The following is a 15,611-nucleotide window of genomic DNA, read 5'->3' on the forward strand; positions in this document are numbered from 1 at the left end:
TTTGTATTAGCATAGGGTAACAAAGTAATCCCCAAATCTCAACTCTCATCAAAGTATTTATTTATTCATTTTATATCCAAGGTGCACTGCAGGAATCAGGAAAGGAAAACTCTCCTAAAGGGATGCAGATTAAGGAAAAGTTAGGTTAAATGAATAAGAATCCTGTCTTCTGCTCTGCAGCCTGAGCCTTCACAGTGAGGGTAGGAACGTTTCCCTTTTCTCTGAGCCATTCCCCTTCCCAATAAAACTGACCTGAAAGATAGAGAAAGGGGGGCCTGGAAAAACTTTTGGAACGATGTTTCCATCCAGTTCAAGAGTAGGCTTCATTAGAAAGCCAGAGAAAGGGAAAAAACATCTTTGAAATAGAGCTCGGCTTCGAGCATCATATGGTCAGTCACACAGAGGTCACTAATTACTCTTCCCTTTCTTGTTTTTCAGTGAACGAGGTAATTGGGAGAGACATGTCCCAGATTTCCGTTTCCCAAGGGACAGGGGCGAGCAGGCAGGCTCCCCTCCCGGGTCCCAGTTCCCTGGATTTAGGAAGATCCGACGGGCTCTGACAGTGCTCACTGCAGCCTTGTGTCCACCATCATGTACTTCTCAGCATGTTTCTCTCCTTGGACCTTGGGTTTCCAACTCTGCAACCTTCAGGATGGAGCCAGAAGTTGGGATCACCGAATGTGGGGAAAGCAGCATTCCTCCAACTCAGGCCTTGGGAAGATTTTGTAAGAGAACAGGAGTAGTACAGGCTGTTTGATCTTTGGAGAAATGAGCTTTGCCTTTTATATTTAAATAGGATACTTTTATATGATGGGTGCTTTGAGTGTGAATGCAGCAGGCTCTCCATTTCAGAGGTGCTGCTTCTGCAGGTGACCTGGTTGCTTAGCTAGGATTGGTGATTTGTACTGCTTTAGGTCATTTAAAGGACTCTTTAGCTTTGATGATATTTTTAAAGTAGAAACTTTTGATAAAACTTTCCAGAGGTAAAAGAAAAAAAAAAAAAAAAATTTACCCCAAGCCCACACCTATGCCTCAGAAACTCAGCATGTGTCCTGGAAGCCTTTCATAGATTCATAGGAAGTAAAGCCAAATGTAGCTCATACTTCTTTATAAAAGTAAACTCTTAGGTAAAATGAGAAGAGACCATTCCAATCACTGAAGTGTTGGAATACAAAATGACATTCCAGAGCATAGCATTTTTGTAACTTTTTAGGTAATCTTCCTGCTGTCTCTCCATACCTTCTCCATGTTGAAATTCCTTTTTTTCCCTCAGGGCCTTGGGTAAATTAACTACATGTAAGGGAGCTTTGAAAGATGGGGTTTTTTTTAGCTTGATAATCTTGAATTCCTGCCATCCTACTAACAGGTAGGCTGTGGGGTATTTTTCCTTTTTATGTCCTCTGGTCCCAGACCTTTTCCAAGTGGAAGCATCAGCATTTGGCTGCCAGAGTCTCTTGATGGTTTGTTTAGGCAACTTTGCTGCTTCTAGCTCATCTCTAGAGGCCAGGCTGTGTCAGAAGCCAAGCACAAATGAGCTATGCTTCAGGACTGGGGCAGAGGACCTGCAGGATTCCAGATGGGAAGCTCTTAAGATCTGCACTGGCATGGGAGGCTTTTCCCTCATTGTTTACAGCCTGAAATGATCCTGGCCTATCCTGCCCCATCCACATGGCGTAAAAAACAACCTTTCCCTAGAAGGCTTTGAGGCAAATCCAAAAATGAGATACCATTGTAAACCTGACCCTCCACACCAAAGATGCCCTGGTGCTGCTGCTGGTAAGGCTGGTGCCCAAAGAGGGGCCAGCAAGAAACTCCAGCCTGCTGTCTACCAAAGGAGGTGCCCAACTTGGGTTCTCTTCAAACCCTGCCCTTACCTATCCCCTTAGTGGGATTAGTTTCCTGTTCCAAGGCTTGGGCCTATTTCAGGGCCCCTGAAGCTTGCAGTATGTTTTCAAATGAAATGTAGTACTTCTATTCAGGAAGTAAATTTTCTGAGTGCCTACATAGGAGAGACAGTGTGGTGGGCTGGTCACAGGCTCCATTGCTGTTACCCCAGGGGATTGTAGGTCCCAGATGCCAGGACTCTCTACTGAGGCCAAGTGAGGCCTGGGTGGAGGGAGCCAGCTCAGTGTCCACCATCTCTAGTCAGCCAGATAGGAACTGTTGACCTACAATGAGGTATGGTCTTTTTTTTCCCTTTAAGCCACAATGTTTTCAATTTCTCCCTAAAATTAGTTAGAAAAATGTCTACTTTCAGCAAATCACTCTAGTCCTTCTTGGAGCCCAGTGTTTTCACATTTTCTTTGAAAGTGAGTTTTGTGTCACAGAATGTAGATAGTGAGATTTGCTTTGGGGCCTGTGGTTGGAAGCCCAGAGCTTCCTCTGGAGGGTTTTGGGGGGCTGACCCTCTTGAGATGGCCAGACTTTCCTCCACCCTCACACCCCTGGGGTAGCCACCTCACATGGGGTCCTTACAAGAGCTTCCCTTGCAAGACCCTTTGGGGGTTGCTCTGTTGCCCTTAAGAATAAAAACCTCTATGATCCAGAGTTGCTATGCACCAAAATTTGATGCCTTTTAAATACCTTGATGCCTGTAGCACTAGAAATGCTTTCCTATTTAAAATAAAAGTTAAATTTTAAAATAGAGCTTTGTATACTACATAAGCAGTTTTGTATCAGCTTTGTAAAAGCTTTGGTGTAAGAGACAGTATTTTTTGGCTTTGTAGACAGAGACCTTACTTTTTGTGCAACATAGTGGTGTTAGAGCACACATCCACTGGACTATGCAATTGAACTCTAGTAACAGCACTGAGCAACTGGCACGTGTTAGCACCCTCCCTTGCCCGCTCCAGTCCTGCTAGACCGTGGGTTGAGGAATGGGATGAGCAGCCTTCTGCTTACTGGAGATGCACTAAGAAACTTGGCTGAAAACAGCTTTTAAAGGAACAGATGTCTTCGAGTTCGAGTGTGGTGCTGCTGCCCAGGGTGCATCCCACACCTGCCCAGGGCTAGCCCCTATCAACAGAGCTTTGCTGAGTCCGGCTGTAAAGCCCTGTTGTTGATACTCAGAACAGATGGTCATCTGTATGGCTCAGGTGGGTTCAAGTTGAAACCTTGTATTTTATAAAATGGATGATGTTCAGTTAAGGAACTGGTTCTTAGTTATGTTTACAGCACTTGAGATTGTGTTTTCTTGTACATTTTGTATTTTAAAACCTTTTATAGGAGTACAGTGCTCCTTACACAAATACAAAGGGAAGAAGCCAGCAATTCAGGCTCCTCAGTTACAGTGCTGAAATAATAAACGGTGACAGGTCAACAGTCTCCTTGAAATCTGCCTGAGTGTTCCTCTGCATGGGGCTGGTGTGGAGCCCCTCACTGTGTGCCAAAGGGAAGGGCACTTGGGCTTTTAAAATGTCCATTTGGTTAGGAACCTTTATTTTACAGAGGAGAGGGTAGAATTCCAAATTCCTTCTGAAGCTTCAGTTGGGCACCCTGCAGTGGGTGCAGAGGACATTCCAAGGTGTCTGTTGAGTTCAGGAAAACTGACCTGCCCAAGGTGTACATGAAAAGTAGGCAGAAGTCCCTTTACAAGTCAAGCCTGAGTTTTTCTGTGGGGGCCTCCTGCCCCCTAGTGTCCTCTGGGGATACTGCAGTACAGTCCATCAAAACTGTTTGTGATTTTTGCCATCTGCTATTCCTTGTGCCAAGCTCCAGGGGGGCCATCATCCTTACGTGGGACCACCCCTGACACAATGTGGTCATTGAGGTCCAAGTATCCTGGGGAGTGGGACCAGCACTCTCTGCTGCCCTGCGCCCCGTCAGAAGGGACGGGAAGATAGGACACTGGTATCTTGACTCAGAAAGAAGCTCCCTGGAGTCATACACTGAAAACACCAGGGCTTACATTTTTTTAAAAGAAACCAAGCCTGCTGTGGACATCAGCCCCCTGGAACCTGTAGGCACAGGCCATAGCCAGAACAGAACAAAGGCTCTCTGGGTGCTACTTAAGGAGCCCAGATCCGACCACTGGGAGCAGGGTAGCGCCATTCCACCCCCAGCCCTGCATGCAGGGTCCAGCCGTCATCTCTGAGGTGGACAGGCAGAGCAATAAGTTGGGGGATGGAGCTGGGGCTTGATCTCCTCTGGGGGCCTTCTGAGAATTTTGAAAAGCCAAAAAGAAGCCACCAGGTTGAGGCCGCTGGTTCTCTGGAGACAGGAGAGTCCCATTAGCTGAGGACATCAGTCAGCTCTTACCTCCTGGCTCCCTCACCTACAAACACACCCATTCTTTGGGGGCCTGTAGCACAGTGCGAGCTGGGTCACCAACAGGCATCAGGCTGGTGTAGTCATCAGGGGCTAGCTGTAGGAAGGACAGAGGTTTAGGCAGGGAGCCCCAGACTCAGCCAGCTTCCCCAGCACTCCAGCCACACCTCACCTGGTAGGCCTGGAAGATGCTGAGCAGATCCTTCATACCAGCTGTGTATGGGACACCCTGCATACGGACCAGGGCTCCTGGCTGGGACAACACGGAGGTGGGAGCAGAGGCCAGGGCTGCAGGGGGTGTGGTGAGGTAGCCCACAGTGGTGGGGGAAACGGGGGGGCTGGGGGGAAAAGGCAGGGGTTTAGTAGTGTAGTCCCAGTTATGGCCTAGACTGAGCCCTACCCGCCTCCTCCCTTGCCTCTGCCTTGTGCTTTGGTTCATTTCCTCCTCCCTGAAACCCCTGCCTCCACAGAGTCCTCCCTATTCCAGTATGTAGGTGGCATCAATCAGCCCCTAGTTGTCATTCCCTCACTGTCTCAGAATAAGGGAGCTCCAAGAGACCTTGAGTTACGTGGTTCAGGAAGGGGATCATGGATCATGAGACTCCTGCAAACCAAGACAAGAGGGCAAGACTGAAGTTCTTTTAGCAGCAGGGTACCTGGGGTAGTATGCTGTGTAGTTCATGTAGAGTTGAGTGGCTGGCCCTGGGTAGTAGGCGACTGGGGTGGGAGCAGCAGGCACCCTGGCAGCTGGGAGCAGTGCTGAAGAGGGATACAGAGCTGCTGTCTCAGTGGGAATGAGGGTCGGGGTGGCCTGGAAGGTGGCGTAGGCGGGTGGTGAGAGGCCTAGAGGCAGAAGCAGAGAGTGTATCTGCAGGGAGCCCAGCACTGCCCTGGGTGGGGCAGCCAGAGAAGAGTCCCCCCACGTAGAAAGTAAGGGTGGTAACAGCCTGGCTCCCACATGCCACTTCCTTCCCCAGCCCCTGGGACACTCACAAGGTAGCTTGCAGGGTGGAGGGGACATGCCACTGCGGCCCAAGGTGCCCCCCATCAGGACACGGCTCATCTCCTCTGTGGAGCAGGGGACCACCTCCACATAGCGTTCCTTCATTGCTTTCTTATGGCAGCGCTGAGCAGCAGCTAGGGCCCGCTCTGCTGATGTCATCTGGATGAAGGCATCACCTGACGGCCGGCCCTGTGCACACCACCTTGTGAGCTGCCTGTCATGTGCGAGGATCCCTTACTCCTAACCATGCTGCCCCCCCCTGGCCCTCCTGGGCAGCAGCTTTACCTGCTGGTTGAGCACCATGTGCACACCATGAGGCCGAATGTCAGCTGCTGCCTCCCCCAGAAAGCTAAGGATGTCTTCAATGGTGGCTGTGTAGGGCAGGCCTCGCAGGCGTACACAGTCTCTCCCGGTCCCGGCTGCCAGTGGGAAGGGGATGGGCAGCAGTGGAGCAGTCAGGGTGGGAAGGAGTGGGCTGGAGGCGTAGCGGTTCAGGACCTAGAAGGAAAGGAAGCAGCAGGCTGATTATGCCAAGGAGGACAAGGCCAAGGCAGGGAGAGAAGGGGCACCCTGGAGAGGTACATGGGTGTGGGGCATGGGGCCTGGGGGGCTCACCTGCTGCACCTCAGCTGCAGTGCTCCGGAAGAGTTCAATGTATCGCTTACCCAGCATGCCTTTATGCCTGCGTAACGCAGCCTGTGCCAGCTCCTCACAGGCGAAGAGGGCAAAGGCATCACCCGTGGGCCGGCCATCAGGGTGGCGCACAAAGAGCAGCCCATCAGCGCCCCCCGTCACTGGGCACTCTGGCCCCAGGAAGCCTAGCACGTCTGCTGGCCCAGCCGAGAAGGGCAGTCCCCGCAGCCGCAGGATCACTTGGTCTTCCCGTGACAGGAAACGCGCCACCTCTAGTGATGTGCCTTGGGGGGGGGAGGGGGGGCGTGGGAGTCACCTACTGACTTGATCTGTGCCCTTCCAAATACCCACCCACACCGGCACCCAGGGAAGTAGGAAGGCACGAGGCATGAGGAAACAGGACATATGTCAAGAGCCAGGGGGCAGTAGGCACTTTCGGGAGCACACTCACCCCCTGCGATCTTCACAAACTCCTCTCCTGTTGCTTTATACACCTGTGGGGACAGCCCATGGGTCTCATGCCTGCCCAGCCTCAGCTCTGCCCTGCTCCGCTCCCAACCCTAGAGCCCCACCTCGATATAGCGGACGCCCATGTGGTGCTTGTGTCTCTGCAGCGCTAGGTCCCGCTGTTCGCTGTCCACAAAACGGATGAGGGCCTCACCATTTCTGCGGCCCTGGGCGTTGAGGCACAGTGCTACACCACCCCTGCAGAGCCAGCACTGCGTTAGTCCCTCCTGGGTGGGCCTGCCCTCCTGTGCCCATCCACCCTGCTGTACCTACCTGGCAATATTGAGCCCTTTGAAGAATCGAGCCACGTCCTGGTCTGATGACTGCCAAGGCAGCCCACGAGCCCGAACCACAGTCTCGCTGTCCACCACGTCAGCCTTGCTGCTGTGGGGGCAAGGCACAATCAGAGCTGTCCAGCTGCTGTCACCCCCAACCCTGCCCCCTCCCTCACTCACCAAGGCCCTGTCTCATATTTCTGCTTCACCCCTTCAGGCTTCAAAAACAGTTGACCTGAGAGGAGATAGCATGTGGGTCAGCAGGGTCTGGTGGGGGAGGGGTGTCTCCCCACCAAGCTCTGCAAAAAGGACAGTTGAGGGGGATGAGGAGGCAACAAAGGAGCTTTCACCTGTGGCCTCTCAGAGAAGGTGACACATGGGGAGGGGAACTTGGAGGAAGAAAGAGGCAGGCATTCACCCAGCCGTGAGAACAGGTGAAAGGTGGTGAGGGGAACCTTACCGCTGGGACTTTCAAGCAGGTGGAGGATGATGGCTACCATTGTCTTCACTTCCCACACCCCAAAATCATCCTCTGTGGCATCTGTCTCCAGCCCCAACTCTATGAGCAGAGAATAACAATGAGGAAATCCCAGCACAAGAGGGCAACTGGCATGTCCCACTGAAGCTCACAGCCCCTACATAAACACACACAGAATCCCAGCAAACACATTTGTTTTGGCTTGGCTCATCTGTGCCATTACAGGTCCGCAGCCTAGATAAATGGAGATACATGCCCACATTCCAAATGTGCCCCAGCACAGACACACAGACTTGCAGTCAGGGGTTGAGCGGTTCATGTAAACTTGCATGTGTTCATCCAACCTGCCAGCATGCACATACTCAAGACATATTCAGCCTGCAGCCACCCTTCCACCCTCACTCTGCTGGGTCACAGATACCCTGTGCCATGGTGGCCACGGTGAGGTCCCTGGCAGAGCAGGCACTCGGGTGCTGCACGTGGAACTCTCTGCGGAGGTCGTAGAAGGAGAAGAAGGTGTCGGGGAGCACCAGGTTCTGGGGGCACATGGGAATGGGGATGAATGGGGGAACTGAGCTGCCCTGGCCTCCCACCGCCCCCCGCCCTGTGAGAGTGGGCATCCTGGGAACTGTGCCCCCTGTTGCACCCTCAGTGGTGGCATACCTTCCTGGAGGCCTCAGGGTGCAGGACCTGTCGCAATAGTTGCTGCCCATCAGTGCAGAGCATGTAGGGGCCCCCGCCCAGCAGAGCCACATCCCCGCTCACCAGCTGTGAGAACTGGGAATAGGGAGTGAAGAGAGAGACAGAGGGACTCACAGCCAGGTGGGCAGGGGGAGGGAGGGTGCAGGCTTGCAAAGCTGGTTCAGCCAGATGTTCAGCCCTTCCCTGCCTGGGAAGGAGGCTGCCACGCCTGCTGGGCTTGGCTCTGTGTCCCACCCGCTCCCTCCCCATCCACTGTCACCTTCTCCAGGCCAAATGGGAGTAGTCACAGATCACCCAAGCCCCCATCACACACACTCCAGGAGTCTGGAATGGGGCCAGAGCAAACACCTGGTGGAGTGGGACAAGTAGGTGGGGAGGGGCGGGACAAAGCAGGTTAAACCTGTCCCTGGCCAGGCACCACCCTCAGACAGGTGAGGGAGGCCCAGTCCTGTGGGAGGCCCAGCCTGCTCATGGTCAATGGCAGCCCCGCCCCTAGGTCTGACCAACCCGGGGGCCGAGAAACTCCAAGGACAGAGCTCCGCACCTGAACGCCAGGGGCAGCATGAGCTTTGACCCAGACCCGATCGACCGGCTGGCACTGAGGTGTTTGCTCATAGAGGGGGCGGGAAGCGGCCCAGCCCCTCCCCCATTCTCATCCCCGCCGGCGAACACGTATGAGCACAAACCACAGGCCCAAGAACCTTCCCTAGCCAGAGCTTTCCCATCTGAGGCTAGCAGAGCAAGGCGACCCAGCCCACGCATCCCAAGTGGGGGCTAGTTTGGGAGTCCCGTAACAGACTCATGTTCCACATCGTTGTGCCTGTTTCCTCATCAGGAACCACCAAAGTTGTCGGAAGATAAAAGAATTTGTGCTAGTAAAGCACTTTCACTCATTCCACCCAAGAGTCAGGCACAGGGTGAGCGCAGTAAAGAAGATAAGAAAAACAGCAAAGGGAACCGCCTTCCACTTCACCCAGGCCTTTGCACTCAGGAGCCAGGTAGCCCCCAGGCGGGGTCCGGACAGCGCCCATGCCTGGCTAGCCGACCGGGACAGGCCTGGACGAGCAGCTTACACCTGGCGGCGTCTACCTCGGGGACAGACACCGCCCTACGCCCCCGCTGCAGCGTCTCCCAGGCGGGTGGGTGGGCCGAGGACACAAGCGGCACGGACCGTGACCTGTGGCCAAGTCTGGGCCCCTCGGCCCTTTCAGCTTCCGGCTGCTGTTTTGGACGACCTGGCCAGGCAGGTTCCCAAAGGCGTCTCACCTACCTCCCCCCGCAGGCCTGGGACTCTGGGAGGGGTCTCGTAGCCTCCATCTCCACCCCTTCATTAGGAGTGGATCACTGCGAAGTCTGAAAAGACGCCCCCCTGGAACGGCCGACACATGCGGACACACGCACATTAGGGAGTCGCTGAAAGTTTCAAACAGGAACCCGTCCTACCACCCTGGCCACTTGGCTGTGGTGCGCCAGGCCTCCCCTCCTGACGCCTCTCCCGCCGAGAAATGTCCCTGCAGCCCGGCCGTGCCTCCTTTCACCCCAGCTCCGGCGCTCACCTGCTGCAGCACTTTGTCCAGCGGCTCGGCCCGCGCCAGGCTGTCGGAGCTCAGGCCGCTCGCCTCGCGGCACTGCGGGCTCAGCGCGGCCGCCTCGGCGCGAACCAGTGACTTATGCAATGTCCCCACCTGCGAACGGCGGGGAAAACCGATCAGCCACTGCGCTCCTGGGATCCCGAAGCTCTCTGGAGATCTCAGTGCCCACTTCCTATCCTACCTGGCGGCTCCGCGGCTCCACCACTTGCCAGACTAGGAGGATTAAGTCGGTCTCGTCGGAACCCAGGTCCGGCCCCAGCGCACCGGCCGTGGCCCCGAACAGTACGACCAGGGGTCCAGGCCCGGGACGGGGGTCGGCAGCGGAGTCTGCAGTGGGGTTCGGGCCTGGGGGCGGCGGCTGGGGTGGCGGCGGAGTCATGGCCGCAGAGGAGAGGGGCGCTCGGCCAGACACACGCGGATCGACGAAGCGCACGCACGCACCGACCGACGGCAGACGCGGCCCGGCTGGGGCGGGACACCGTGTGTTGGGGGCGGCACCTGCGGCCCGGCTGGCGCAGTGGGCGCTGCTGAGACCCGCCCGCGGCGCCCCGCGGGGCGGGGCGGCTACCGGCCCCCGCCCTCTCTGGGCGAGTTACCTGTCTGCCCCGCCGGCCACGTGATCGAGGGCCCGGGAAAGTTGGGGGAGGGCCGCTAGAATCCAGCCCTGGACGCTCACACTCGCTCTCCCGGCCTGGGCTCGCGCTCAAGACCCAGACTCCACTCCCGCAGCCGACCCTGCCTGACTTCTGGGGCGACCCCCCATCCCCTCCCACTCCCCTCTCCCACCAAGGCTCTACCAAGGAAAGTGCAAAACTGGGGGCCTTCTTCAGTCCGTAAGCGGCAGCCTAGAGGTTGTAGGGGGTCACGACGGCCGGTCTGGAGGGGTAAAGTCAAAGGGGAGGTAAGAGTTACCAGGTATCACCCCAAGGCTTGTGGGGTGATTGCCAGAGGTCGACAGGGGTGGGAGGAGAGTGGCAGGAAGCACAAGAGAGCATTAGAACCATTGGGGGGTTCAGGGCAGAGTTTGTGAACACAGGTGCGAAGTCTGGGCCTTAGCCGGGCTCTTGGAAGTGCCTGCGATGCTAGAGCGCGGTCGGACTTGCGCAGGCCTCGTTTCTCGGGAAGGAAGAAGCGCGTCTCCCACATCCCCCGCCCCAGCTCCCGAGAGCGGGCCTCTAGACGGCGCTGAGCCGGACTGCCCCAGCAAGGAGCCTCGCCCCCACCCGACGTTAGAGTTGCGGTATGCTTTCGCCCTTCCGCCTGGATAACAGGCCTGTTGCTGAGTTAGCCGATGAGGGCTAGCGGCGAAAGTGCAATGTGCTCAAGGGGGCCGCAGATCCTCCATCTCTTCTCTTCTTTGGACAGTCTCTCGTGGAGGGCTCCCAGCACCCTTTCGTCCCGTCGGGCTTGGTGAAGCTCCTTTACGGTGAGTTTCCAGGCCGCCCCGGACTTCCCCAAATTCTCCCGTTTATGTGACTGAGAAACTGAAGAAGAATCCGGTGAGAAGGGGCTCCAGCCCAGCGAAGAGTAGACACACCTGGTTGCGAAGCCGAGCTGGAATTGGGGCGCGAGCCGCATTTCACGCTTTCAGAGACCCTGGGCGCTGCGTTCTGACTTTCGGACGAGTGAGAGCGAAAAAGCCCGGCGTAGAGGAGGCGCCTCCGAGGCCTTACCCTCTAATACACACTGCACCGGCGTCCCCCCAGGCGGATGAAGAGACTGAGGCGCCCGGGACACGGCGGCTGGGAGGCAGACTGGCCTTCCAGCGGCTGCTGGCGACCCGCGCTTCATCTTTGAGTGCAGGCGAGTGTCCGCGCTTCGCTGCCCCAGGTTAGACAGCCACCCAACTGCCAGCCCGCTGACCCCACCCCTGGACTCACTGAGCCAGTTAGGTCCGGGGGGAGGAGGAAAAGCGCTCTTCGGGCACCACCCTCCTCTAGATAAGCCTGGAATGTCAAATATTTGTTCGGTGGGCGGGACGCAACAGGGAGGTAAAGCCCTCCCTCACCCGACTAGGAGAGCGCGTGCGCCAGGCTGAGTCCGGTCTTCCTCCCGGCCACGGCCTTGCAGCTAATTGTCAACTTTTCGCATGAGGTGGCCAAAGTACTGGAGTTTCAGCTTTAGCAGCATTCCTTCCAAAGAACATCCTGGACTGATCTCCTTGAGAATGGACTGGTTGGATCTCCTTGCAGTCCAAGGGACTCTCAAAAGTCTTCTCCAACACCACAGTTCAAAAGCATCAATTCTTCGGCGCTCAGCTTTCTTCACAGTCCAACTCTCACATCCATACATGACTACTGGAAAAACCATAGCCTTGACTAGACGGACCTTTTGGCAAAGTAATGTCTCTGCTTTTGAATGTGCTATCTAGGTTGGTCATAACTTTCCTTCCAAGGAGTAAGCGTCTTTTAATTTCATGGCTGCAATCACCATCTGCAGTGATTTTGGAGCCCCCAAAAATAAAGTCTGACACTGTTTCCACTGTTTCCCCATCTATTTCCCATGAAGTGATGGGACCAGATGCCATGATCTTCGTTTTCTGAATGTTGAGCTTTAAGCCAACTTTTTCACTCTCCTCTTTCACTTTCATCAAGAGGCTTTTGAGTTCCTCTTCACTTTCTGCCATAAGGGTGGTGTCATCTGCATATCTGAGGTTATTGCTATTTTTCCCGGCAATTTTGATTCCAGCTTGTGCTTCTTCCAGCTCCAGCGTTTCTCATGATGTACTCTGCATATAAGTTAAATAAGCAGGGTGACAATATACATCCTTGACGTACTCCTTTTCCTATTTGGAACCAGTCTGTTGTTCCATGTCCAGTTCTAACTGTTGCTTCCTGACCTGCATACAGATTTCTCAAGAGGCAGGTCAGGTGGTCTGATATTCCCATCGCGCTAGGTCCTTTTTTATTCATCATTCAGCGCAGGTAGGTCTCAACGTCAGGTTCCTGGGGAAGCCTCCCGCTCGAGGTAACCCCTTGGTACGTCTAGCCATCCTGAGCGCATTTCCATTGGAGACGCATTCATAAGTGTACAGATCCTTGCGGAGTAGTAAACCCAAGCATGGGACGGCTCCCCCAGATACCCGCGCACCTGTCCGCCCCCTATCCCCCAAATGATAATTCCTAGGACTCTTGAAAAACTAAAATTTGTTAAAACTACATTGGTCCCCCTGCTTTGCTGAGCTCCCTTGCTCATTTTCAGGTGGTCCTCCCAGATCACCCCATTAATACTAAACAACCCACATTCCTGTCCCCCAACTGGCTCTCACGTCTTCTGCCACCACTAAAACAACTCCTAACACGATAAATCATTTATTGTCTCCCTACCCCACCATCCATCCCCTATCCATCCCCCACTGTAACCCAGCCCCATGAGAATATCCTTGAGGAAAGGCTTATCCAAAATCTATCACTGGATCTGCTGGGCACATAGTAGTAACTCAAGAATGAATGAATGGTTGACTAAGCACTTTTCCCATATTCCATCAAAAGTAACCTTCCCTGTGGCCACAGGACCTTTGTACTAGAGTCTCATCTGTGCCCTTTCCTCTCCTTCCAACCCGCCCTTGCCCTAGTTAACCCCTGCTCTCCCTCCAGATTTTCCCCTCAAGGCACCTCCCTCTGTAGCAAGGGTACCCACTGCGGTTTGAGATTTCTGTAGTTCACTGATAAATGTCCCCCATCCTCACCCTGCTACTAGCTAGTGTTCACAAGTCACGAATGAATGAATCAGAGATAAGATACGCAAGAGACGTCAGCGAGGCTCCAACGGCACAGCCAGATTCCTTTTCCAAACAGTACTTTGGGTATTCAGGAAAAGCAACGTGGTCCGGTGAGCCTGCCCGCAAGCTAGCGGAATCCCGTCCTCACTGCAGCGCTTGGAAGCCTGCCACTAAAGCAGTGGGCGCTCCAGCTGCAGGTACGTGAAGGTCTGAGCAGATACAGGGTGGGGTTCATCACCTGAGGAGTGTGGCTTTTCTCCTGGAACTCCAAGACGAGGAATGGTGTAAAATCACTCTCCTCACTCCCAGGAAATATTCCGGTGTCGGAGGGTTTGAGGCTGAGCGCTTGCCTGGGGTCCATCGCGGCGATCCAGAGTCGCCAGCCCAGGTCCATCCCCACCCTCAGCGGCCAGCGGCCCCCAGAAAAGCTGCGACCCTTTCTTACCTATTCTAGCAAGCCTCCAGAATAGCTAGCGCACTGGGTTCCCTGGAGTTTCCATTTCCATGCATTTGCTCCGCGAATATCCGCTGACTACCCACCAGAGGGCGTATTGATTCCATCGACGGAACCTGGTGTTGCAGAGTAGGGAGGAGCTGCTGGCATTGGAGACTTCACCCTAGAATAGTCGAGGTGAAAGGAGAAGCCCTTAACATCGCCTCCCAGGTCACTTACCTCCCCTGAGAATTCTTAGTTCCCAGACCAGGGATCGAACCTGTGCCCCCCTGCAGTGGAAGCACAGAATCTTAACTACCGGACTGCCAGGGAAGTCTCAATGTGATCTGATTTAATGTTTAATGCCACAGGAATAAGGGCATAAACTGGGACATAAGTAAGGAGGCTGCTAGGGAGATACGGGTAATCTGGCTTTGGGAGAGTAGAGCTGGGAAAATTTGGTGACCTGACCACGTAGTTGTGCGTCTGAAAGTCAAGGAGGTATCTAGAGGTCTGCAGCCCAGGCTGCTAAGTCGCTTCAGTCGTGTCCGACTCTATGCGACCCCATAGACAGAAGCCCACCAGGCTCCCCCGTCCCTGGGATTCTCCAGGCAAGAACACTGGAGTGGGTTGCCATTTCCTTCTCCAATGCATCAAAGTAAAAAGTGAAAGTGAAGTCGCTTAGTCGTGTCCAACTCTTAGTGACTCCATGGACTACAGCCTACCAGGCTCCTCTGTCCATGGGATTTTCCAGGCAAGAGTACTGGAGTGGGGTGCCATTGCCTTCTCCGGCAGCCCAGGGGATCATGTTAAAAATGGGGGACCCTCACCCTCTGGCCCCTCTCCACAGTGCCTGCACTGGTTTATTACTGACTAGACCTTGGCACCCCCTCCTCCAGTGGTCATGGCTCTATCATCTTCAGGGCCTATGGGAGGGGGCCAGCAGGGAAACACTCTCAAGGACAGGGCCACCTTCTGAGGGGCCCATAGGCACCTGAGCCCACTGGGCTGACAAGGCATTTAGACTGTGATCAGAATCCAAGGCAGCCCAGGCTGTCCTGATCTCCACCTTGTCCCCACTTGACCCTTGGCTCTAGACATCTGCCTAGTATGGTCACCCATACTGGGTCTGCACCATATCAGTCCTCAGCAGCCACTCTGCTGGGGTCTGGGATGGAGGTGAGGAACGGTTTTGGAAGGGGGTCCCTGGGCCAGGGTCTGAGGTGGAAGATAGTTGGACCTTAAGAGAGGAGGGTATCCCAACCACAAATGTGTTTCACTAAAAGCACATGGGAGGGGCAGGCCAAGGTGGTGAGTAGATTCATTGAGGGTCACTCCAGGAGGTTAGAAACTATCAGCCACTGACTAAGAGAAAGAAAGGGAGGGAGAGAAGGAGGGAGGAAGGGGCAGGAAGAGGTCTCAGAATCAGCCAGGGATGACCAGGGTGTTGACTGGCTCTCAAGAAAGGGATGTGTGAAGGGTCAAGAGCTCCTCTCCAAACATGCTGGTTCTCTATTCCAAAGTAATGCCGGGTCCCAGAATATTACTGGCTGTCAAACCTTTGCCCACTCTATTTGCTACCTGTCCCTGCCACCCCCCACCCCCACCCCCACCATTCCATGCATAGAGAACCTGTGTCCTCTCTGGATGCCCGGTTTGCGTGGGGTGACAATGGTGGAGGAACATCAGGGGAACTCGCCTTTGGGCAGGCGCAGGGTTGAGGTTCAAGCCCACTCTTAACCCGGCGAACAAACTGGCCAGGGATGGGGGTGAGAGGGTGATTCCACACTCCAGAACCAGAAACAGGCGGGCTGAACTCTCACTGGGAAGCGAAACACGCTGACCTGGCCTTACCCCAGGCAGATGGCAGGTGGGTCCTTGGGTCAATGTTGCCTGAACTCAGGTGCTCTCGGGGAATGGTGCCAAGAATCGCTTTGGGAGTTGAACAAAGGTCTTGGTCAGTTTCCTCCGGCTCAAGAACAGCCCGAGGTTCACTTATCC

General features: G+C 54.8%; 2 protein-coding genes across 7 annotated transcripts in view; one reads left to right on the forward strand and one right to left on the reverse strand.

The window, feature by feature from the left end:
* NFATC3 (nuclear factor of activated T cells 3) overlaps positions 1–3,324 on the forward strand; it is a 93,897-nt gene extending 90,573 nt beyond the window's left edge. For both annotated transcript variants that reach the window (XM_006040982.4, XM_006040981.4), the window contains one exon: positions 439–3,324. Coding sequence is in view for 1 of the 2 variants with exons in the window: in XM_006040981.4 (XP_006041043.1) it covers positions 439–560 (122 nt within the window). In the remaining variant the exon portion in view is untranslated. The remainder of the gene's footprint in view (positions 1–438) is intronic.
* Positions 44–11,148, reverse strand: ESRP2 (epithelial splicing regulatory protein 2). Of its 5 annotated transcripts, XM_025268919.3 has the most exons (16): positions 9,638–11,148; positions 9,421–9,549; positions 7,826–7,939; positions 7,584–7,698; positions 7,145–7,243; positions 6,865–6,919; positions 6,683–6,793; positions 6,475–6,607; positions 6,354–6,396; positions 5,885–6,186; positions 5,555–5,767; positions 5,260–5,458; positions 4,923–5,109; positions 4,439–4,604; positions 4,258–4,363; positions 44–711 (listed from the first exon to the last, which is right to left on the reverse strand). In XM_025268919.3, exons 1-15 carry the CDS (start codon positions 9,833–9,835, stop codon positions 4,274–4,276), a joined length of 2,154 nt encoding a protein of 717 aa, XP_025124704.1. In that variant the 5' UTR covers positions 9,836–11,148; the 3' UTR covers positions 44–711; positions 4,258–4,273. The 5 variants fall into 5 exon arrangements, with proteins under 5 accessions (XP_025124704.1, XP_025124705.1, XP_006041046.1 ...); XM_025268920.3 differs by lacking the exon at positions 44–711 and having other exon boundaries at positions 3,189–4,363; positions 6,683–6,790; XM_006040984.4 differs by lacking the exon at positions 44–711 and having other exon boundaries at positions 3,189–4,363; positions 4,923–5,025.
* Positions 11,149–15,611: the final 4,463 nt, after the last annotated feature.

This window comes from Bubalus bubalis, chromosome 18, assembly GCF_019923935.1.
Source record: "Bubalus bubalis isolate 160015118507 breed Murrah chromosome 18, NDDB_SH_1, whole genome shotgun sequence".
NCBI classification, from domain to species: domain Eukaryota; kingdom Metazoa; phylum Chordata; class Mammalia; order Artiodactyla; family Bovidae; genus Bubalus; species Bubalus bubalis.